Source organism: Saccopteryx leptura, chromosome 7, assembly GCF_036850995.1.
Source record: "Saccopteryx leptura isolate mSacLep1 chromosome 7, mSacLep1_pri_phased_curated, whole genome shotgun sequence".
Taxonomy (NCBI): Eukaryota; Metazoa; Chordata; class Mammalia; order Chiroptera; family Emballonuridae; genus Saccopteryx; species Saccopteryx leptura.
The window spans coordinates 18,621,136-18,646,729 of record NC_089509.1 but is presented as its reverse complement, the minus strand read 5'-3'; the positions used below and the strand labels follow the sequence as shown (position 1 = coordinate 18,646,729).

General features: G+C 37.9%; 1 protein-coding gene across 8 annotated transcripts in view; it reads right to left on the bottom strand.

Moving 5' to 3' along the window:
• The window catches only part of R3HDM1 (R3H domain containing 1), a 119,430-nt gene that overhangs the window by 51,590 nt on the left and 42,246 nt on the right, over positions 1 to 25,594 (bottom strand). For 6 of the 8 annotated variants that reach the window (XM_066345522.1, XM_066345524.1, XM_066345523.1 and 3 more), the window contains 5 exons: positions 25,306 to 25,532; positions 22,960 to 23,214; positions 19,391 to 19,542; positions 9,693 to 9,992; positions 5,570 to 5,693 (listed from right to left, as the gene is read on the bottom strand). In XM_066345522.1, the coding sequence (XP_066201619.1) occupies positions 5,570 to 5,693; positions 9,693 to 9,992; positions 19,391 to 19,542; positions 22,960 to 23,214; positions 25,306 to 25,532 (1,058 nt within the window). The remainder of the gene's footprint in view (positions 1 to 5,569; positions 5,694 to 9,692; positions 9,993 to 19,390; positions 19,543 to 22,959; positions 23,215 to 25,305; positions 25,533 to 25,594) is intronic. The other 2 variants (XM_066345526.1, XM_066345529.1) reach the window with 1 other exon arrangement.

Here is a 25,594-nt window from a genome sequence, read left to right as displayed (position 1 = left end):
GGTAAGTAACCACCTTTTGAAATCGCTGCTTCTAAGACTCCAGTTCTTGGCAGTAAGTTGTTAATGCAAACCAATTCTCTGATCTTCCCACCTTTCTGAACTAGAAATGACTCACATAAGATAGACACACAGAATCATGGAATTTTAGGGTACAGAGAGGCTTCAATAGACAATACAGTAAGCTTTCCAAGCTCCCTAACTTGGAAAATAATTAAACTGAAACCCAGAGGCTTTAAGTGGTACACCTAAAACCTGTTGAAAACAAGGGCTGTCAGGATTTGACTCCTATTTCGTTTTCTTTCACTTTATACACTACATTGTCTGAAAAGCCTTATGTAGCCAGAATTTCTTCTATCTCTGTTGGCAGAGGTTGATTCTACCTTGTTTTGAATTATTATAATAGTTTCATATTCACAACAAAAGCTTTGTATATTCATTCCTCAGCAGTAATGTTAGTCCTGATTTCAATTCCATTCCTCTAACAGGCTGGAGGTGTACTGTCAAGGAAACCAGTAACTATTATGGTCTTCTGGTACACACATGGATAAAAGATCAAAATATTTCATCCTTTCTCTTTCTCCAAAAGGGAAAATAATAGAAAACCCTATATTTAACTGCCCATACCCTACCTGGTCTAAGAACACTTGATTCAATTGGGTTTGCTAATTTATGGCAAAACTTTCTTTAAAGTTAATACACAAATATTTAAAAATTTATTTACTTGTGCCTCAGTGAAGAAAAATTGTTCCAGATCTATATCAATGTTTTCATTATTTGGTTAAATAATTAATTTCACCCTTTTATGCAATAAAAGAAACTTGCTTACTTAAATGTTCAAAGAAAAAAAGTGTAAGATGTCACAATTTCTGATTTTATCAGGTTGATATGCTAGAATGTAAGAAAATATAAGGAAAAAAGTAAGAAAAATAAACCCAGGAAGTATGATGCTTACATATAAAAATGTAAATTACTGAGACAAATTGCTATAAATCTGTGAAAAAAAATCAGAAACAAAAAACTGTCCATTTCTCAATGCATTTTATTTTTCTATTAGGATACCTACAAACAAATGCACATTTTCTGCAAGGTTTGCCATAAAAAATAACCATTAACTACAAAAGTCTTCAGGTTATTTACATTTTAAAATATGTAAATCCTATAACAAAAATTCAGTATAACTACCAACACAATACTTGGCACTGGCCCTACCAAACTTCTCTTTTAAGGAAAATTTCTATTGTATTTACTAGCACAACAGATTTTCTCTCCCTTTCAGATAAGGATGCTTTAAGCATTTATTTCTCTTTTCTTCATCAAATTACATGAGATTCAACTAACTTAAGCTATAAGTTAAGAAGATACTATATAAAATAACTGGAAGGACCAACTCCAGTTATAAAGTGCTGTATTGTGATTGACTCTATGAGTCAAACAATGTCAAAAACTATTCAGACATATTCTCTTTCTGTGCCTTTATTAACCAGATGCAATCTAACTTACTCATTGTTTTCTTCCTTCTCACCATAACCAGCATTAGTAAAAAAAACCCCAAATTAAAATATGACTGATGATAAACACAAGCTATCTGTCATACTTATTTTGGCCTTCAATTAGAAGTGTCATTTTCACTTGTTTTCCATTAAGCAGAAATATTTTTTTGCAGGAATGCATTAGTACAAGTACACTGGTCAACCTGTGACTAAATTTTAATTTCGCAGGCAATTTTACAAAAATTTAGTCATAAAGAACAAAACTAATAAGCTCACACAATACAGAACAAAAAACCTCTGACTGCTCCATTAATAGGATGTACTAATGAACTATATTAATTAGTCACACACAAGGTACTTGAATGGGGAACATGAAGGTAAATCACTCTTTATTATCATGGAATGAACTATAATCTGTATTATAATTTTGAGAGAAAAAATCAAGATAAAAACAATATGAAAAATCAGTCATTGAGGCTGAGTGACTGAGTTTCTAGGAAAACTTGGAAAATAATTTCTAGAAGAATGAAATAATATATTAAAGGCTGAAGGGGCCCAGGGCCATCGGCCCCATCTACGACACTGTGGACGAGCCTAGGGTATTTCTTCCAAGAAGCAGGTAAACTGATCTCATTTGCACAAGGGCCACTTAACTATGTTTTGCCTGAATAGTCAGGTTTTTTATTCTTCCCTCAAAGATCTCTGTTGTTGCCTGACCTGTGGTGGCGCGGTGGATAAAGCATTGACTTGGAATGCTGAGGTTGCTGGTTCAAAACCCTGGGCTTGCCTGGTCAAGGCATGTGCAACAAGCAATCAATGAACAATTAAAGTGAAGCAACTATGACTTGATACTTCTTGTTCTCTCCCCTCCTCTCTCTGTAAAATCAATAAATAAAAAAAAAAAAAGATCTCTGTTGTGGGTGTTGATAGTCCTATTTCTGCTGCTTTGCTTAATATATAGTGTTTCCTTTATCCCTCCTACCTCAATGTCCCACTCATATTTCAGGCTGAGACCTACTCCTAATTTAGAGCTCTTTTTCCCCCTTTTGCCAACTTGTATTATAAATTTACTTTTGCCATCCAGCTTAGTGTATCCCAAGGTTCTCTTTACCATGCCACAGTCGCAGAGCTCCAGGGAAAAGCACCTGGTCACAACTCTCCAGGCAGAGGAGAACAGAAGCTCCATATCCACGCATGCTGCAAATGGCTTTTCCAGTCTACCTGAATCATTACCAGCTAGAAGCAGCGGTCATTGGGACTTGGACATGAGCTGCAAAGTATAGAATGGTGACAACAATTCCAGTGCCATGCGGACTTTTCCTGGATGTGGACTTTTCCTGGACTCCTGCTCCTTGTGACAGCTCCTAACAGACTGAACTGTGGTTGGGTTGCATTTTTCAGGGATTTGGCATGGTGATGGGGCCAATTTGGACTTGGTGAACATGTTAAGGACACTACTCTTTTATGGATTCTTGCTGTATTGGCCAAGAGTTTGCTTAAAGGCTTTTAATCACTGTAAAAAAAATAGAAGACTGGATAAAGAAGATGGGGCACATATACACCATGGTATACTATTCAGCTAGAAGAAACGATGACATCGGATCACTTACAGCAGAATGGTGGAACCTTGATAACATTATGCGGAGTGAAATAGGCGAATCAGAAAAAAACAAGAACTGCAGGAGTCCATACATTGGTGGGACATAAAAGCGAGACTAAGAGACATGGACAGGCATGGGGTGGTTACGGGGGGTGGGGGGAGGGAGGAGGGCGAGGGGGAGGGGTACAGAGAGAACTGGATAGAGGGTGACGGAGGATGATCTCTCTTTGGGTGATGGGTATGCAACAGAACTAAATGACAAGATAACCTGGAAATGTTTTCTTTGAATATATGTACCCTGATTTATTGATGTCACCCCATTAAAATAAAAATTTATTTATATAAAAAAAAAAAAGATAATGAGCGGCATCACAACCAATGTTTCTATGTATAAAGAACTTTTCATGCTCTCCAAAATGATTGCATGTATTAGTTTACATTACAACTGGACTATATTATTAAATTTCAGGAAAACCTAAAACTAAGAGTCATAGTTGAGACAGAGGGCAAATTCTAAGTTGACCAAAGACCAATGCTTATACTCAACATCCTTTGGAAGAACATCCGTCACACATATAATACAGGGCCAGCAACGCACAAAAAGGAAGAACCTACATACTGAGTAGAAGACAACTGCTAGATGTAAAAGATTAAGGACCTGGAATTTCCACTGCAGGGATGATAAGAATCAGATCTTGCCTGACCAGTGGAGGAACAGTGGATATAGGGTCTACCTGGGATGTTGAGGTCCTAGGTTCGAAATTCTGAGGTCACCAGCTTGAGCATGGGATTATAGACATGATCCCATGGTTGCTGGCTTGAGCAAGGGGTCACTGGCTCGGCTGGAACCCCTGGTCAAGGCATGTATGAGAAAGCAATCAATGAACAACTAAAGTAACGCAACTATGAGTTAATGCTTTTCATCTCTTTCCCTTCTTTTGTTTAAAAAAATCCTATCTTATAAAGGAAGCTGGTAAGTCACAATGATCACTGAAGACTGCATAAGTGATGAGAAACAAGAACACTTCTCATCAGACTGCCCAGAGCAGCAGTCTTCTTCCTGAAACTGTAGCATCCCTTAAAGACTTCCAAATGATATTAAGAGCAAGAAACTGCCTAAATGAAGCTGGAGAATTATGTGGCCTCAGTGAGTCATGCTGACATATTCTGAGAGCCTCCAATGGTGACAAGTAGCTAAAAAGCTTCAAAGAAACCAATACAAATTTGACTTCAACACCTAGACTTATGAAAGGCTGAAAAAATACTTTATTAAATATCTATGGTGGAAGAATACCTCTAGCTGGAAAGCACAGATAGAAATGAGTTCACTAAAATAAGATACTTTTACACACTGAGATAAATTGTTTTCATTGAATGCTTAAAGAAAATTTGAAAGTGGCAAAAGGAAAATAATCTTTGAGTTTTAATACATTTGCTATGCCTAGTATTAGATTGCATTAGGTTTAAAAATACCTTTCACTATACACGCAAACTAAACAAACAAACAAACACACAAAAAAAGATGTATTAAGAACATCATTCCTTTTCAAGGCAGTCCTACTGTTAGTGAGACATAAAATTTTTTTACTAGGCTAGAGTTCTCAATCAAATTTAGGTTCAGGAGACATTTTAACTTGCCTTGCCTCTCTTTTGTTGTTATCATTGGTGGATTAACCTTTTGTGTAGTGAGTTTTTTTCATGCTTGCTGACCTCCAGGAGTGAGGTTTTTTTTTCAAAAAATGAAATTAGTTACAGTTACAATTAAAAAAAAAAAACTTTTTTAAATTTATTCATTTTTAGAGAGGAGAGGGAGAGAGAGAGAGAGAGAGAGAGAGAGAGAGAGAGAGAGAGAGGAGAGACAGAGAGAGAGAAGGGGGGAGGAGCTGGAAGCATCAACTCCCATATGTGTCTTGACCAGGCAAGCCCAGGGTTTCGAACCGACGACCTCAGCATTTCCAGGTCGACGCTTTATCCACTGCGCCACCACAGGTCAGGCTAGAGTTACAATTTTATTACCTTAAAATAATGTTTGTTTGATAACCAATTTATGGAAACAAGAAGAACATACATTTTGCCTTTTTTAATGTTGCCTTACACATGTACGACTGTACTCTGGATGGTCAGGAGGCACAAGGACATACATGAATGTTTGTACTACTCAAAGGTTAACCAGGCTGCAAAGAAACGTTCAACTACAAAGGCAGTGAGCACCAGGAGGCTGCTTACCATGGGTGCTCAACCTCCTACAAGCCCATCATGGCCCCCAGCCCTCTAGCATATAAACCTGGTAGTGTGGTGTTTGCCAGCAGGTGCTAAGATCTGCCCACTCTCAGTATCATTGGTTTGCATATTCATACTTATGCACATATCTGAGACCCTTGATCGACTGAGGCAGTATCTTAATAGTAAGACTGAAATAAAGCAGGATAAAAAAAGCAATACCCAAAAGCTAAGAATCAATGACAAAAATACTACTCACCTGCCTGCTGTGCAGGCTGCAGCACTGGCTGGTTTAGATGTGAATTGTAATGGACAGAAGGGACTGGGCGATACTGAGGTTGACCGGAGTGATAGTGGCCTGGAGCACAATAACAGGCTGGCATCTAGGATATAAATATCAAGAGAGAAAAAATAAATTTTACTTGCAATAAATTTTTTTTTCTGTGAGGCATATCAGCGTGTAATGAGAAATAATTCTTTCCAACACCAATCCTCTAAAAACGGACTTTCCTGGCTTTAACTGAAAAAATTAAACAAAAAATTAAAACATACAGTATACCCATCAAGATTAGTAGATTTTAATTTTTTGGCTATTTTTTGTTTCAGATTGTCTTTTCTATTTTAGAAAACCAAACATTACTGAAATAGCTGAAGGCTCATGCCAACATTGCTTTGTTCTATATTCCACAAAAAAGTCATTATCTTGTAGTTAGAATACTATATTATTCCTATGTGTTTAATATACATACATATGCAAGTATTGTTGAGAATTTAACAAATGTACATTTATGGCACTCAATTATAATTTCAAGCAACTTATTTTGCAATTAACATTGTTTTTGAGATTTTTCTTGGTTGAAACATGTACTGCTAGCTCATTCAATTTAAATGTTGAATAGCAATCATTATATAAATAAGTAACTTTATCCATTCCCACATAGAAATACAATTGTACTGGTTCCATTCCTTACTTTTCCTCCTATTTCTAATGCAAATTAAAATGCCAATATACAAATTTTATTTGTCAAAAATACCTTAGTAAATGTGGAAAAAATGCCAATAAGACTAGCTTGATTTAGTTTCCTTCCAGAGCTATTTATATCAGCTTTAAAATTCTCTTAAAGTAATCTAATCTAGTCTAAAGTGAAGAATAATCCAGTGATGTAGAAATAGATGGTAGTTAATTTTACTTGGTTCACAGGCTCGCTCAGGCTCTGCTTTTCTGACTGGGTTAGTACAAAAAGACAGAGACCTGTGGAGATCTTAAAGAGTGCCCATTTCATCTGGAAATCTGCCAAGCAAATAATTTCTAGATCAGTTATAAGCCAAGAATCTCCTATATTTACTGTATTATCCTTTTGTCTTTGAAATATTATATACCATACAGATGTGATCCCTTAACTTTTCTTGGAAATGCTAGCAATCAGTAGGTATATATTCTGATTTCAGATCTTATACATTATTATATTTTTCAGTATGTGTATATATAAATATTTTTTTTCTCTTAATAGACATTACTGTTTAAGGCAGAAATTATAACACCATTTTTTGTTTATAATGTATATACTTGTAATATATATGACAACAATGGAGAGAGGGGAAAAAGAATTATACTGTTAACATGACTAAGATATTGTACTTATAGTTTCATATCAAACTGAGGTAGACTGTGATAAGCTAAAAATATATACAGTAGTCCCTGAAGGAACTTACAAACACAAGATTCAAAAGGCTATAGATAAAATAAAGCATTGAGAGAAGAAAATGAAACACTGAAAGTATTCTAATAACACAAAGAGTAGGAAAAGAAGCAGAAAGAAATAAAATAAAACATAGGACAAATGGAAAACAAGTAGCAATGTGGCATACCTACATTAAAAACAGTATCAAAAGCCTGACCAGGTGGTGGCGCAGTGGATAAAGCATTGGACTGGGATGCGGAGGACCCAGGTTTAAGATCCCGAGGTCGCCAGCTTGAGCGCAGGCTCATCTGGTTTGAACAAAGCTCACCAGCTTGGACCCTTGGTTGCTGGCTGGAGCAAGGGGTTACTTGGTCTGCTGTAGCCCCATGGTCAAGGCACATATGAGAAAGCAATCAATGAACAACTAAGGTGTCACAACGAGAAACTAATGATGGATGCTTCTCATCTCTCTCCGTTCCTGTCTGCCTGTCCCTATCTATCCCTCTCTCTGACTCTCTGTAAAAAAACAAAACAAAAAAACAGTATCAATAAAGGGGGGGAATGATATGATCACCTAAACAGGTACAGAAAAATATTTTACAAGATTTAATATCCATTCATGGTAAAGACTTTCAGCAAAGTAGGAATAGAAAAGAATGTCCTCAAGTTGATAAGGGCATGCACAGATAAAATTAGTTAGTGCCTATCCTGTGGTGGCATTATGGATAAAAGCATCGACCTGGAATACTGCGGTCGCCGCTTTGAAACCCCAGGCTTGCCTGGTCAAGGCACATAGGAGAAAGCAATCAATGAACAACTAAGGTGCTGCAATGAAAAACTGATGCTTCTCGCCTGACTTGTGGTGGCGCAGTGGATAAAACACCGACCTGGAAATGCTGAGGTTGCCAGTTCGAAACCCTGGGCTTGCCTGGTCAAGGCATATATGGGAGTTGATGCTTCCTGCTCCTCCCCCCCTTCTTTCTCTTCTCTCTCTCTCTCTCTCTCTCCCCCTCTCTCTCTCCTTTCTAAAATGAATAAAAATTAAAAAAAAAAGAAAAGAAAAACTGATGCTTCTCATCTCTCTCTCTTCCTGTGTGTTTGTCCCTATCTGTCCCTCTCTCTGCCTCTCTGTCAAAAAAAAAAAAAAAAAAAGAAAAAGAAAAAAAAAAAAGGGCGAGGATGCAAATAGATATTTTTTGAAAGAGGACATACAAATGGCCAACAGACATATAAAAAGATGTTCAATGCCACTAATCATCAGAGAAATGCTAATTAAAACCACAATGAGATACCACCTCACATCAGCTGGGTAATAGACTTATGGGGGATCTCTTGGTACACTATATAAATAAATGTCTAAGCACTATGCTGTACACCGGAAACTAACATAATATTAAATGTCAACTTTAATTGAAAAAAAATCTCTTAGGATATTTAAAAATACGAAATACTTAGGGGTTATATTTAATAAGATATGTGTAATACTTGTATAATGAAAACTACAAAATACTGTTGAGAACTGAGGAAGATCTAAGTAGACTGAGAGATAACATGTTCTTACCCTAGAAAATTCAATAGTGTTAAGATGTTAATTCTCTCCAAACTAATCTATTTCTTCTTGAAATGCATTTTATTTATTTATTTTTAAATTTTTTTTTTTTTTTCCTGAAGCTGGAAACGGGGAGAGACAGTCAGACAGACTCCCGCATGCGTCCGACCGGGATACCCGGCACGCGCTCTGCCCACCAGGGAGCGATGCTCTGCCCCTCTGGGGCGTCGCTCTGCCGCGACCAGAGCCACTCTAGTGCCTGGGGCAGAGGTCAAGGAGCCATTCCCAGCGCCCGGGCCATCTTTGCTCCAATGGAGCCTTGGCTGTGGGAGGGGAAGAGAGAGACCGAGAGGAAGGAGAGGGGGAGGGGTGGAGAAGCAAATGGGCGCTTCTCCTATGTGCCCAGCCGGGAATCGAACCCGGGTCCCCCGCACGCCAGGCCCACGCTCTACTGCTGAGCCAACCGGCCAGGGCCAGAAATGCATTTTATTTTTATAGTGCATTTACTTTATTGTGTTTCTCCTAAGCTAATTATAAAAAACAAACCAGGTGGAGTCAGAAGAAAACTCCAAGAGCACATAGTTTTTTTTTTGTTTTTTTTTTTTTGTATTTTTCCGAAGCTGGAAACGGGGAGGCAGTCAGACAGACTCTAGCATGCGCCTGACCGGGATCCACTTGGCATGCCCACCGGGGGGCGATGCTCTGCTCATCTGGGGCGTCGCTCTGTTTCAACCAGAGCCATTCTAGCACCTGAGGCAGAGGCCACAGAGCCATCCTCAGCGCCCAGGCAAACTTTGCTCCAGTGGAGCCTTTGCTGCGGGAGGGGAAAAGAGAGACAGAGAGGAAGGAGAGGAGGAGGGGTGGAGAAGCAGGCGGGCGCTTCTCCTTTGTGCCCTGGCTGGGAATTGAACCTGGGGCTCCTGCACGCCAGGCTGACGCTCTACGACTGAGCCAACCGGCCAGGGCCAAGAGCACATAGTTTAATTACCCAGCAATCATGCAGTTGTCTAGCACACATTTGAAAATTCCAGAGGAAAGAAAATGATGGCAAGCTTTGCTTACACGTTTTCACAAATTCTTTCCCTGTGAAATTAAACTCTAACATTAAAATTGATCTTAAATGAGAAGCTTAGTTGAAAAAAGTGATGTACCTGTGGTGAGGGCTGCTGAAGATATCCCTGCTGCTGGAGCACAGGCTGGCTGACAGGATGACCAGAAGCAGAATAGCCAGCAGTAGGGACTGGCGGCCCAGCTGGTAGAGGAGGAGGGGGAGGTGGCGGAGGGGGAGGTGGTGGTAGTGGTGGTGGAGGAGCTGCTGTCATGATGTAACCAGACTGCTGTGGAGACTGAAGAACAACAGTGGACTGGAACATGGTAGCATGAGGGTCAGAACCATCCGCAGACGGCTGGTGGGCAAGACTCATGTGGCTGAACTGAGATCCAAGGTTGTCCTGCCAAAAAAAAGAAAGTCAGCCTGACCTGTGGTGGCGCAGTGGATAAAGAATTGACCTGGAAATGCTGTGGTCGCCAGTTCGAAACCCTGGGCTTGCCTGGTCAAGGCACATATGGGAGTTGATGCTTCTAGCTCCTCCCCACCTTCTCTCTCTGTCTCTCTTTCCTCTCTCTCTTCCTCTCTGTCTCTCTCTCTCCCTTTCTCTCTCCTCTCTAAAATGAATTAAAAAAAAAGTCAAATCGGTACACCTTTCAAACACAGACAAAACTTATCAAAGAAAAACACTTCACATAGTTTATGAGGAGATCCAGTAGTGTATGTTATGAAAATCATATATCTACAACAGACATAACTTAATAAAAGAACATCTTCAAGAAAATTAAAACTCTAAGGTAGGATGGTAGAATTATTACAATGCAGTTATTACAAATTACATTTTTTTTATTTTAGGTGAGAGGAGGGGAGACAGTGAGGCAGACTTCTGCATGCACCCCAACCAGGAACCACCTGGCAACCCTGTCTTGGGCCTATGGTCAAGTACTGAGCTATTTTTAGTGCCTGAAGCTGACCGCTTGGAGCAACCTGAGTTATCCTCAGTGCTAGGCCATGCACGAATCAACTGAGCCACTGGCTGTGGGAGAGGAAAGGGGAGAGAATGTGGAAGAGAAGCAGATGGTCGCTTCTCCTGTGTGCCCTGACTGGGAATTGAACCTGCGACATCCACACATAGGGCCGATGTTCTATCCACTGAACCACTGGCCAGGGATACAAATTACTTAAAAAACACATGTAATGTAAATTCATAGCATGCAGAAAAGAGTAGGGTATAACATTTCACACACACACACACACACACACACACACAGAGACACATACACACCACTAATTTAAATAAAAATTAAAAGCACATTAGGATGTGAAAGTGAAACTAAAAGGACTTCAAACACCAGGTACCTAGCAAGGCACAGTACTAATTATTCTTAACTTGAAATCACTGCTTCTCTTCCTAGAAGGTAAGATTTAGATCCTAAGCATCTTGACTCTTTTATCATACCTAACAAACATACTAGCAGAAATTAAATAAAATTAAAATCCATCCATCCTGTTCTTTTCTCAAATCTCTCAAAAATAATTTACCATAAATTTTACTCTTTCCAAATGTGTTTCAGTCTGCTCCTTAACTCACATGTTAACAAATGTAATCCAAATGAGTGTCCTTCTGTTTTTGCTACATTGTGAGCAGGCCATGGTGCCCAGCCACAACAGGGTTATAATTTATGTCACCTGAGAAATGTTTCTCTGGCTCAACAACATAAAGGACCAGTTCTGACTAGTCTCGAGAATATCACTAAAATAAAAACAACAGGGTTAAAATGGCAATTCCATGCTCTCCAGGATTCACAGATTAGCAGCAATGTATATAACATTTTGCTAAGATTAAAAATAAAAAGTTACTTAAAAAAATGGTGACAACTGAGTTGTCAGATTCAAGTAGACATGTCTGTAATTACTAAGACTGCTGTATTTTTTTCCTAAGTAACTTAAAGCTATAGCCAAAATAAGGGACTGAAAAGGTGAACCTGATTTATGGCTGAAAATATATGGTTTTATCCCTCAAATGGCTGCTCTGTTCTCCTAACTTAATGCATACTTTCAAAAGGGAAAAATATACCTAAATACAGTGTGTCCGTAAAGTCATGGTGTATTTTTGACTGGTCACAGGAAAGCAATAAAAGACGAAAGAAATGTGAAATCTGCACCAAATAAAAGGAAAACCCTCCCAGTTTCTGTAGGATGATGTGGCAGCATGTGCGCATGTGCAGATGACGACATAACACCATGTATACAGCAGAGCAGCCCATGGCCATGCCAGTCGAGATGTGGACGGTACAGAGGAAAGTTCAGTGTGTTCTGTGGCTCGCTAAATTAGAATCCATGGGCGTGTTTATAACGAAGCGCCACCACATAGGAATAACATTACTCGGTGGGATAAGCAGTTGAAGGAAACCGGCAGTTTGGTGGAGAAACCCCATTCTGGTAGGCCATCAGACAGTGACGAGTCTGTAGAGGCTATATGGGATAGCTACCTAAGGAGCCCTAAAATATCTGTGCGTGAGAGCCCACATGGAACTGCACTCAATAGGTATGAAATGGCCCTGACCGGTTGGCTCAGTGGTAGAGCGTCTGCCTGGTGTGCAGGAGTCCCGGGTTCGATTTCTGGCCAGGGCACACAGGAGAAGTGCCCATCTGATTCTCCACCCTTCCCTCTCTCCATCCTCTCTGTCTCTCTCTTCCCCTCCCACAGCCAAGGCTCCATTGGAGCAAAGATGGCCTGGGCGCTGAGGATGGCTCTGTGGCCTCTGCCTCAGGCGCTAGAATGGCTCTGGTCGCAACAGAGCAATGCCTCAGATGGGCAGAGCATCACCCCCTGGTGGGCGTGCTGGGTGGATCCCAGATGGGCGCATGCGGGAGTCTGTCTGACTGCCTCCCCGTTTCCAACTGCAGAAAAATAAAAAATAAAAATAAAAAAAAAGAATAGGTATGAAACTGGGAGAGTTTTCCTTTTATTTGGTGCAGATTTCACATTTCTATCGTCTTCTGTTGCTTTCCTGTGACTGGTCAAAAGTGTACCATGACTTGACGGACACACTGTATACTACTTGTAATTGCAAAGTGATATGGCTAATGTTTTAAAAAGAAATACCATAATTGTATACCATCATTACTGTCATCGTAGCAAAAAGTCAGTTTTGTTATTCTAATAATTTGCCATTTTTCAAAAACATTTTTGAGGATTTTATGCTATTCATTTTATGTTGTCAACAATCTCAATGCTGTCAAAACTTTACTTTTTCAGACTAGAAGTGATTTTTGAAAATCATTCAGAGCCACGGCTAGTAAATAAGGTTTCCCCCCAACTCAAAACAAAACTATCCTGCGCTGGCCAGATAGCTCGGTTGGTTAGAGAATCATTCCGATAAGCAGAGGCTGCCAGTTCAATCCCCCATCAGGGCACATACAAGAACAGAAGAATGGTTCTGTCCTTCTGTCTCTCCCTTTTCTCTCCCCCTAAAATCAATAAATAAAATTAAAAACAAAAACAAAAAAACAAAACTACTCCTAATAAAACAAATCATTTCTTCTGACCTGTGGTGGCGCAGTGGATAAAGCATCAACCTGGAAACGCTGAGGTTGCCGGTTCAAAAAAACCCTGAGCTTGCCTGGTCAAGGCACATATGGGAGTTGATGCTTCCTGCTCCTCCCCCCTTTCTCTCTCTCTCTCCCCCCTCTCTATAATGAATAAATAAAATCTTTTAAAAAAAATCATTTCTGAAAGGTACAGTGAAAAGTGTAGATTTTCAGATATAGCTTGTTATTTAACTTGGGAAGCAGTTCCAAAATGTGATGAGTATGCAGCCTGAGAAATAAAACATTACTGGGGAAAATATGCAGGCTATTAGAGAAGGAAGAGTAATTTTAAGGGAAGGAAACTAATATTCACTATTTCACGTCAGGCACGAGGCACTTACATCACTGTCTCATGTGGTTAGTGACTACGGAAGGTCACATAGAAAACACACGGCAGTGGTGCATCTATCTGAGTTCCTATGGAGCAGTATCTCTTGGGGCATACTTTGGATTAAAGGAGGTACCATTACTTTAGAGTCACAGATTGAATATCTATAGCTCTTTCTTAGAAATTTACTTAGGAGGATGACTTCTGGAGTTGAAAGCTTCAATTCACCTTAATGACTGGTACTAAGCCTACTGTGCCTATGGCACTGGGGAAAGAACAGAAAGCCTGAACCCATATGAAAGCTGACTCCCAGAATTGCAGGGAGCTGCACTGACCTCACTGAGAAAAACAGTAAACATGTTAGTACTAGAATAGTCAACATGAAATTATTTCATTATGAAATGAAGGAAAAGATTAGGGTTTATATAATCCCTGATATAAGCCAATATAATGAATATTTTATGAAAGAGAATTAAATTTACTCCTAATACAGGCTAGACACACTTTTCAGTATACATATATCCCTGACTTTAAAATAATCACACAAAGCCTGACCAGGCAGTGGCGCAGTGGATAGAGTGTCGGACTGGGATGTAGAGGACCCAGCTTCAAAACTGAGGTCGTTGGCTTGAGCATGGGCTCATTTGATCTGAGCTAGGCTCACCAGCTTGAGCCCAAAGGTCATTGACTTGAGCAAGGGCTCACTCTGTCTGCTGTAGCCTCCTAGTCAAGGCACATTTGAGAAAGCAATCAATGAACAACTAAAGTGCTGCAACGAAGAACTGATGTTTCTTATCTCTTCCCTTCCTGTCTGTCTGTCCCTCTGACTCTGTCTCACACACACACACACACACACACACACACATACCACAAATGATCCCATCACATTAATTCCATTCATAAGCCTTCATCACATATCCACCAACAGAAACAACAAAGAGGTGAACAGAGATAGTACCGCCGAGTACTGCTGGGTGAGGGACACTGGCAGGAGCAGGGATGGGTGAGGGGCTGTGAAGGACTGAACAAGCTGTGAAGAGGATGAACAGACTAAGGAATAACAGGTTGGGAAACGTTAATGTCAGAATAAAATAGAAGTACTATTGCATAAATTGGGAAGTTATACTTTTTTGGCAATAGCTTAAACTACATCCATAAAGTCACTTTGAATACAATATAGAAAACAACAAAAACAATGCTAAATGAAAAAAACTCTACATAGTAAAATTTGTAAGAATACGTCTATATTTACACATAATAAGAAAGATAACTAATTCATAAAAAGACTTATTAGATTCACTGAAGCAGGGAATTCAAATCCTGTTAACTAACCAAGACCTCTGGTTGAAGGTGGGAAAAGCAAAACCACTTATTCTTATCTCCTGATTCGATGAAGGGGCTGCTCTGTTTATAGTTATATAACACTAAATAATAAAATTAAAACTTCACTTATTTTATTATAAGACAGTAATACCTTACTTAATGGCAGGGGTAGTCAACCTTTTTATACCTACCGCCCACTTTTATATCTCTGTTAGTAGTAAAATTTTCTAACCGCCCACCGGTTCCACAGTAATGGTGATTTATAAAGTAGGGAAGTAACTTTACTTTATAAAATTTATAAAGCAGAGTTACAGAAAGTTAAAGCATATAATAATAATTACTTACCAAGTAGTTTATGTCAAATTTTTGCTGTTTGGCAGAATAAATCTTTATAAAACAACTTACTATAGTTAAATCTATCTTTTAATTTATACTTTGGTTGCTCTGCTACCACCCACCATGAAAGCTGGAACGCCCACTAGTGGGCGGTAGGGACCAGGTTGACTACCACTGATCTATGGCAGTAACCCCTTTATGTGATAAGGCATGATGAGGTTCTCTTTTGGGACCAATGTGTCTAAATTTTAGCAATTATGTAAGAAAAATGTGCTGGGGGCACCGTTAAGAACAATGGCTTATCCCTGACAGAATAGCTCGGCTGGTTAGAGTATTGTTCTGAAGCACACGTTGCCAGTTCAGTCTCCGGTCAGGGCACATACAGGAACAGACGTTCTGTCTCTCTCCTGCTCTCTCCAAAATCAATATAACAAACATTAAAAAAAAAAGAATAATAGCCTAAAGAGACAACACACACACATACATACAGGCACATGCAGACACACAAACACATCACTTTTCTATACGAAAAATAAATGTATTTTTCTTGTAACTAGAAACTTTTATTAAGAGCTGAGAAACTAGTTCTTGAAATTCTTTTCACTAATGGAACACTCTTGCATTTCAGGAAAAAAAATGTTTCTCAGGGGCACTCAAAAATAGGTGTTTAAAAAAGAGAAAAACATTTTAGGCTCTGCCTGGGCAACTCATTGTGCTGATACCACCAGGTTGTGGCTTCAATCCTCTATCAGGGCACATATAAGAATCAATGAATACATAAATATTTGAACAACAAATTGATGTTTCTCACAATTGATGTGTTTCTTTTTCTCTCTCCTTTCTTCTCTGAAATGAATTAAAAAATACTTAAAAAATAGAAAAACCGCCTGACCGGGCAGTGGCGCAGAGGATAGAGTGTCGGACTGGGATGCGTTAGACCCAGGTTCGAGACCCCAAGGTCACCAAATTGAGTGTGGGCTCATCTGGTTTGAGCAAAAGCTCACCAGCTTGAGCCCAAGGTCGCTGGCTTGAGCAAGGGGTTACTCGGTCTGCTGAAGGCCCGTGGTCAAGGCATGTATGAGAAAGCAATCAATGAACAATTAAGGTGTTGCAACGTGCAATGAAAAACTAATGATTGATGCTAAGATGACCTAAGTGACCTGTAGACAGTCCTGTAAGCAAGCACTGGAGTAACCCAAGTAATTTTATCTAATTAAAACTCTGACTTTTGGTCAAAATGTATATACAGTACATGAATATCCCTCTGGAATATTTCCTAAGAGAACGCTTTATTAAAATTTTTTTTCCATTTAATTCAGAGAGGAAGGGAGAGAGACAGACAGAAAGAAAAGCATTAACTCATTGTTTCACTTAGTTGTATACTAAATAACTGATTGCTTCTCATATGTGCCCTGACCAGGGGTTGAACCTGTGATGTCTGGTGTGCCAAGCCAACACTTTATCCAGTGAGTCACATAGCCAGGGTCAAAGAAAATACTTTCGAATTGCAAAATAAACTAAGTGAATACGACATAATATAAATAAGGAGAAATTCTTATGACAACTAAAATGTATAAATAGAGTTGCATTTTTACCACAAAATCAACATAATAGCTTCTAAAAATATGAAAGGCTTATATTAGTTTAGAATCATACAAATGATCTAAAATGAAAATAAAAGTACTAAAAAAGGTAAAAGCTGAAAAAATCTACAGAGCAGCTATTGGTTCTTCATTAACCCCTCAAGCTTCCCAACGGATGACAGCTCGTATGACACTAAATGAGATGTAGCAGCTTTAGAACTTCCAAGTACAGGCTGTCCAATGTGTTATTAAGTCAGACAGCCATTAAGACACAAGTTTCTTCCAGAGAACTTGACCTACTATGTAAGTGTCAGATGAAACAAAAGCTTCAGTCTGGTAGAGGATAAGAGAAAGAAGAGCACTATGAGTACAAAGAGTATGAATTAATGTCTGCCAGGGTGTCAAGTGGTAATGAGAAAAATGTGAACCAAGAAGACTGGCTGATCAAAGTGACATTTTGATACCACTTAGAAAAGAAAAAGCCTCAACACTTCCTTTCCCTACTTATATTGCAACTAGCTGCAAAGCAACACCCACTTAAAGTGACTGGCTTCAAGAAATGTAGCCCATCTGCAGGCTTTGGAAATCAAAGCATTATTATTATTATTTTTTAATTTTTATTTTTGGTGAGAGTCAGAGAGAGGGACAGACAGGAAGGGAGAGAGATGAGAAACATCAATTCTTTGTTGCAGCTCCCTAGTTGTTCATTGATTGCTTGCTTTCTCACATGTGCCCTGACTGGGGGGGGGGGGGTGGCTACAGCAGATCGAGTGATCCCCAGCTGGAGCCAGCGACCTTGTGCTCAAGCTGGTGAGCCTTGCTCAAATCAGATGAGCCCACGCTCAAGCGGGTGACCTTGGGGTCTCAAACCTGGGTCCTCCACATCCCAGTCCGATGCTCTATCCACTGTGCCACCACCTGGTCAGGTTCAAAGCATTATTTTGTTTGGTTATTTGAAATCTCATGGATGATCTCAGTGTGCAAAAGATGATTATCAACTTGTTCGTCAATTTCTATTTTTGTATTTGATGATGATTACCAAAAACACTTGAAGCAATGTCAGAAAAAAAGAGCCATGGAGTTTGATGCATACTGCAAGATTTCAAATTACAATGTGTTAAGGCATTTATTTCTGAACTAAACTGTCTAGACCCCTGGTCGGCAAACCGCAGCTTGTGAGCCACATGCAGCTCTTTGGCCCCTTGAGTGTGGCTCTTACACAAAATATCATGTGTGGGCGCTATCTCGATAAGGAATGTAGCTGCCTATATAATTTAAGTTTAAAAAATTTGGCTCTCAAAAGAAATTTCAATCGTTGTACTGTTGATATTTGGCTCTGCTGACTAATGAGTTTGCCGACCACTGGTACCTTCACTTAGAATTGTCTTTTATAACTAAATCAGTTATTTCTAAGAGATATATAACCATAGACAAATTTCAGAATGTTTTGAAGCTACCAGACTACATTTTTACTGAATTAAATGTAATGAAAATCAGTCCTATCAAGCGTCTAGTGAGATAGAGTGCTGCAAAAACCGTGTAAAAGCAAAAACACTCCCGGACCAACCTGAACGAAGCCCAGGCACAGAAGATCAGGGAGGGCGTTTTCTGTAGTCTAACATGTAACTGAGTGTATGTAATCAAATGGGGTTGGGAAGTGAGTATGGAGTCTTCGGAAATTATGTTAGGCAATTTCCTCTACATATATGAATTCATATTTATGGTCAGAGAAATGCATCAAAAACCTCAAAGTCCACTTAATTTAGATAAACTGCCTTGCCCAGTATTAGGAGTATTAATTGCCTGAGGAACAATTATTTTCATGACTTTGAAAAATATCTGATAACTTTATCAAATGCTCATACAGCCTTCACCCCTGCAATACAAATGATATAAACTGAGAGCAAAACAAATGCAATTTCTGCAGTTCAAGTTTATCACCATACTTCTTTCACAAGAAATTACTCTGCATTTTCTCACCAGTGGAAATTTTAGATGGTCTTATAGAAAAAAAGAGGTGCCACTAATTGTACAAATTGTATTTGATATATCACACAACCTTTAAGACAAAATGAAGAGTTCACACTAGTATAATCAAGTTCACACATCTATAGGGAAAAAGCCTGAATGTGAAAATCTATGTGCAAACATTCAAATTATAATTGAGTGCTTTTGTGAACCCTAACTCGAGATGTTTGTCTCTATCTTTCATAGGGTAGATGAAAAAGAGAGTACACTGCGGAACTTCAGCAACTCAACTCAGTTTCTTCAAAGTGCTGATCTTTTAAATTTTAAAACAACTCACTTTGTTCACTGGGATAATGAACAATCTTAATTTAGTTTTTGTTCTTCTTGTCCATTTCCTGTTATTGTGAAATAGGGATAAAATACTACACAGGATCATGAGATACAAAATTCCCTTCTTTCCACTATAGAGTCTATATTTATTAGCTGAAAAGCCCTTGAAGTTAACTTCTCTTCCTATAAGTAGTGAGTGGGATATCACTGGTGGAGAATATAATAAAGTTCTAAGAGATACTTATGTGGGCTATCTCAATCATAATTAGTGAATTCAGTCCCAAATATGCAAAACAGGTGAACTTATTCGCAGCTTTAGATAACTGTGGGTATGTGCACCTGTGAGAAAATGTGATTAGCTGCTTGCTGCTGAGGTGGTGGGGGTGGCAGAGGTGGCTGTGGAGGTCCAGGCACTTGGGTTCTAACTGGTTGCTGAGTCATAGGAGGATTGTACACAACTGGACTCCCATCTGGGTTTATGAAGGGCTGACCTAGAAAATTTAAAAAGGAGGGAAAAAAATCAATCATAGTACAGTTTAAAAATAGATCATTCTAATAACTTACAGCACACAATTACAATCCTTATTCACAATTTCAAAGTCTCAAATTTCTGAAAACTAAAAGATGTTCCCAGGTTAAGAAGCAAAGTCTGACCTTATATGAAGCTATTAATAGTCTTTATTTTTTCCACTTAAAGTATTCAAAACTTTTGCTGCAGTGTTTTATTGTAAGGGTACTACTGCTCCAGAATCTGTTGAAGTTATTTTATAATAGGTAGTATTTTCCCAAAACCTCTGAATTCTGAAATATATCTTGCTCCAAGTTTAGTTACAAAACTGGGGTGCTTTAGTGCTCTAATAATACTTCTCAGTTTCAAGAAAAAATTGCTTGACTTTGGGTTCCTGGAAAATTGTTAGTTGGCCTCTATTAGGTGGTAGGAAATAGCTAATTTATAGGCCACATTGTGTATATTTAACAAATAAAATTAAAACGAAATGAAAATTAACATGATTGACAGCTTCAAATTTCAAATGTGGACTTGATGGCAATATCTTTAATGTATCAAACCTGTAAATAATTTTAAAATTCTATATCATTTCCTATTATAATAATCTTTTTAATTCCAGTGAGATTTCTTATTATTTTTATTTATTTATTTATTATTTTTTTTCTGAAGTTGGAAACAGGGAGGCAGACTCCCGCATGCACCCGACCGGGATCCACCCAGAATGCCCACCAGGGGGCGATGCTCTGCCCATCTGGGGCATTGCTCTGTTGCAACCAGAGCCATTCTAGCGCCTGAGCAGAGGCCACAGAGCCATCCTCAGCACCCGGGCCAACTTTGCTCCAATGGAGCCTCGGCTGCGGGAGGGGAAGAGAGAGACAGAGAGGAAGGAGGGGGGGGAGTGGTGGAGAAGCAGATGGGTGCTTCTCCTGTGTGCCCTGGCCGGGAATCGAACCCGGGACTCCTGCATGCCAGGCCAACGCTCTACCATTGAGCCAATCGGCCAGGGCCAAGATTTATTATTGTTAAGAGAGAAAACTAGAGAGAACTTTAATATTGATTGTGAGGCTTTTTAGTGCTTACAAATTATCAGAGGGAAATTTTAAGTAATAGTAAATTTTATTCTTTCTCTACATACATGCTAAACAACTTTTTTTTTATTAAAAAATGTAGTGGAAATAAACAACAAATAGCCTGACCAGGTGGTGGCGCAGTTGACAGGGCATCAACATGGGGCACCGAGGATCCAGGACTGAAACCACAAAGGTCACCAGCTTGAGTGCAGGCTCATCTGGCTTGAGCACTGGGTCACCATCTTGAGTGTGGAATCATAGATATGACCTCATGGTCACTGGCTTGAGCTCAAAGATTGCTGGCTTGAGCAAGGGGTGACTAGCTTGGCTGGAGTCCCCTAGTCAAGGGACATCTGAGAAGCAATCAATGAAAAACTAATGTGATGCAACTATGAGTTGATGCTTCTCATCTCTCTCCCATCCTGTCTCAGTCATTCTCTCTCCTCTCTCTTACTAAAAATCAAAAAAACAATCCACCCAATAAATAGAGATCAAAAAGAAAATAAATCCCCCAAAATCTTATTGTTAATAATTTGGATACCTTCTTTCAGACCTTTTTTTCGATACATGTATAGATTCAAAGGTAAGTTTTTTCCTCCCTCTACGCTAGATTTAAGAAATAAAAAAAGGGAAAAGACTACATGAAATAAACTGACCGTTGCACATGATATCAAATTAGTATGGGAAGAATAAAGAAGAAGTTTAGTTTTTCCATTGCCTTCAAAACATCCTTTCTTCCATGATATATACCTATTATTTTTGAAACTTATATAATAATTTTGGAAGAGAAGAAGTCACTGCTCCATTGCTAAAAAGTGGGAAAAATCCTCCAAGGCCAAATTATTTTCATCAGTTTCCTGAGAATTTATGTGTTGGTTATAAATAACTAAAAACAAGTCATGCTGCATAACTGCTGATTGTTAATAATTTTGAAAATAAAATGTTAGGCAGGATTTAGGGTGAAAGTATGTTTAAAAGTAACTTCAGAACTGCTTGAAAAAATTAGATGTCTTATAACACTGCGTTCAAAAAGCAAAAAGGTCACTTTTGAACTCATTTAAAATTAAGACAATTCAATTTCAGATTGATTAGTCTCACTCTATTATTCCCTACTCAATTGAATCTTTCATGTTACCAAAAACATATTAACTAATGGTTTTTGAATAAAAAAGAATAGGAAATAGTATAATAAATCATCTTATATCCTGCTCCAGGAATTAGGAAGTTAGTGATATAATTATTAAGCAAAAACTGATTTTCTGAGTCATTTATGCTAATTCAATTCTTATATAGAAACAATGTTTGAATACATTATTTTTAAAGAATGTAAATGAAATCTGAAGGCAATGAATTCAAAGCCATCATTTTCTCGACAACAAACAAAAGAAACATTCAGAGACCCTGATACTCTCACCTGTATCTACCTTACTTGACAAACTACCATGGTGATGTGACTAAGTGTGTACATTTTTAAGGAAGGTTATCAAATAATTTAAAGTTGTTTTCATTATCTTACCAAATGACTGAGCTATGCTATTTTGAAGAGAGACCAAGACTTCCTGTGATCTTTTAAAAGATCGCATTTTTTCCGTATGTCATTTTTGACAATGTACGTAATAAAATGTATTATGACTCTATCTTTCCACGGTTGTTTCCCTATCTGTAGAAGGTGATTTAACCTATCTAACAAGGTTGTTCTAAAAACAATAAACAGTGTATTTAAAGTACCTATTACAGGATAGGACATATAGTAAATGCTTGGTATATACAAATTATTATCTAATTGCAAAGACTATGTATTGTCAATATTAATTCATAGTGGCTACATATTTTCTTTTAGTAATAAGATCTTCTTTAGTCTTTCCTCAGAATAAAACAATTCCCATATTCAGAAGGACAATTACTTATAGGTTCTTTCTACTTCATTATATAATGAGTAAGCACTGTTAACTTTCTCCTTCTTCATAAAATGTAAACTATTATACTCAGAATAAAGCCTTTATAAATAAAACCTTTTATCAAAGCTTTATCAAATAAATGTCGTTCAAAGGTAGTTGTCTCATTTCAAGGATATAAATTGTTTTTAATTACAGTTAGGCCATTATTTGGCCTAAAAGATAATGTCATAGGGAGAAAAGTACTTTTTGATATGTCTTAACATTTTCTAGCATAACTGTTTTCATTAAAAGTTCTAGGGAAAATGCTGATTACACATGAGAAATAAATAGCTGACAACACATACACAGACATTACATTTAACACATATTCTCTAATTTTCAGATAACTCCTGATCTCTCAACTGAAAGAAACATCCTTTTTGGGATACCAACCTGTCTGTGGGTTGATCAGAATACTGCCAGGTGGTATGCCTGCCGCTTCCAAGGGAAGCAAAAAGAAGCTAGTGCTAGAAGATGCGACTTGCCCACTTAGGCCACCATCAAAGGAAAGAGAACTATGAGTGCTGACAGTTGGATAGACGACAGGTGCGCCATGAGAACACTGGCTGAGAGCGGTACCTGGAAGAGGCTGCTGGGTGTGAGAAAGAGAGCCCGTAGATGACCCTACACTACCAGAAGACTCAGAACCTAGGGGAGGAGTAATGAAAAATACGGAGTTTTTAAACCTCATTTAAAGATGCAGGTTTTAAATATGTAATAATAAAATTCACATTGCATAACATGCAGTTACCACATAAAAGCTTGGCTATTTTTTATTTACTGTAAATTTTGCTATCCCTCCCCACAAAAAAACAAGTTTAATACAGAAAACTGACCACATAAGTTGTCAGAGAAGTCATAGCCAAAGCATGCAACTAGCACGTTTACACTAACACCAGCCACAGACAATCACAAAAAGCATATTATCCACATCCCCAAACCAACAAAGTTATATACATTTTACCTTTTAGATTAACACCTAGAAATATAACAGATTATAATTTTCCCCACAGGAAAAAGAACATAGCACAGCCAAATGCCCAAAACCTCTTATATCAGAAACCCCTTATCTATAAGAACACAGAAAGATTAATAGTACTGTAGGAATTAAAAATAAAAGATAAATTCTCTATCAAGAGAAACAACTGTCAAGTTTCACTGCAGAACTTCATTTTCAGCTCATAATCATAGCATCTTCCTATAACGTAAAGTCACCTTAAAATTAAAAAAAAATCCTATCAAGAGACAAAGATAGCATGAAAAATAGCCAAGTACTTATATTACCATCAGCTTAAAATTTATTCCTCACTGTACTTAATAAACTGATAACTTATATATATTTAATTGCTTCACGTTTGCAATCTGAATTCATTTTCTATTACACAGAGACAGAAAACGTCACTGACTTTCAGTAAAATGGCTCAAGGTGAATAAGAAAATGAATAAAAGAACTTTGATAATGTATACAGTTAATTAAGTTTTGTAAAACAGAGTTGACTCTGGAATGGAGAATTAATCTTTAAAGAATAAAATAAACACATATGATGAACTATACAGATTTCCTTTGAAGGATAGCTTCTATTTTAAGTTGTGCAAAAATGACTACTGACCAGTATATAAAAAATACTTTTTTCCTATTAAGAGTTAAATATTTCTTTTTAATCTCTGAAGCTAATACAGATAATAAATAGTACATGTTCTTAAAATATTTTAATTTGGCAGTGTCTAAATGATGGTCTCATGATGCAAGAGCAGTTTCTTTGTTATGAAGACTAAGTGGCCATTTTTTCAGATAAATGCATATTTGGCACATATGCATATTTCTTATATTCATAAAACTCACCTATTTTTAGCAAATCTATTATATACACTAAGACATTTTTGATATCCACAATATAAATTAAAAATGTGGCAAGTGCAATTCACAAGCCTCGATATTATAAAGAAGCATTGACTGTAGTCAGGATTAAAAAAATACTGTCACTTTCAAATACATAGCTCTCCCTTAAATCGTCATCTGTACAAGACCAAATCTGACCTCAATAGGCTAAAGAGAGGGAGCCACTTATCCTGATGTTCATGCTTATATTGGGATGAAAATGAAGATCTACAAGGATTCTAAGAGAAACGTGAGCTTTTTTATTATTGAAACCAGCTTATAAAAGTGTAAGGAGAAAATGTTATAAGCCTAAATGTTATGCACTGCAAATGCAAAGAAGCTAAGAGAATCAGGATGTTATTAAAATTTCTATCATTTGTAATAATTACATCATTTTATTTTTTATTTAGTTTTGAAGTACTCTGAAAACTTCTCAGCAATTGCATTCATTTTTCAATGGCATATGAACAACTTTATCATGAAAAAATGCAACCAATAATTGATAGTATTAGCTGAAAATGCAATCACTGTTAAATAATCCAAGGTGAGAAACCATATCTTCTGACTAAATAAGCAATGAAGAATTTCCAACATGTCTGGGTACTGAGATGACATTTCATCGAACCAACCTGATTAAGTTTATGTCACAATAGAGAATTCTTGTTTTAATCTCTTGTAAATCTCTCACACAGAAAATGAACTGTCATGTCAATAGCATATTATCTCTTAAGTTCTTTGGAAGTGCTCAAAACACTGCTGATGTAATTTGGATAATTATATAAGCCATATAAAACAAAGAGCTCAGACAGTATTTGGGAAACTAAAGTTTTGACTGCACAGTTCTAGACAGATATTTATACCTGTTTTTGAAAGCCTGCCTATGCTTTTGCTGCTTCCAGAACTATCACCTCTCGTCAGGACCGAAATTCCACTGAAGCTGCTGGCTTTGGTCACCGCAGGCTTGAAGTTTCGGAGGGAGCTGTCCGAATCTGTGCTGCTCCAGGGTCGTGGTTCCGAGTACTTGAGCTCATTCTCAGTGCTGCTTTGATGGCTATTTGTTGATCTTCCTGAAGCATCTCTATTAACTCTGTAATTTAGAAATAGAACTTTGAAAAGCAAATAGAAGACAAAAACAAAAAGATTTAAAAA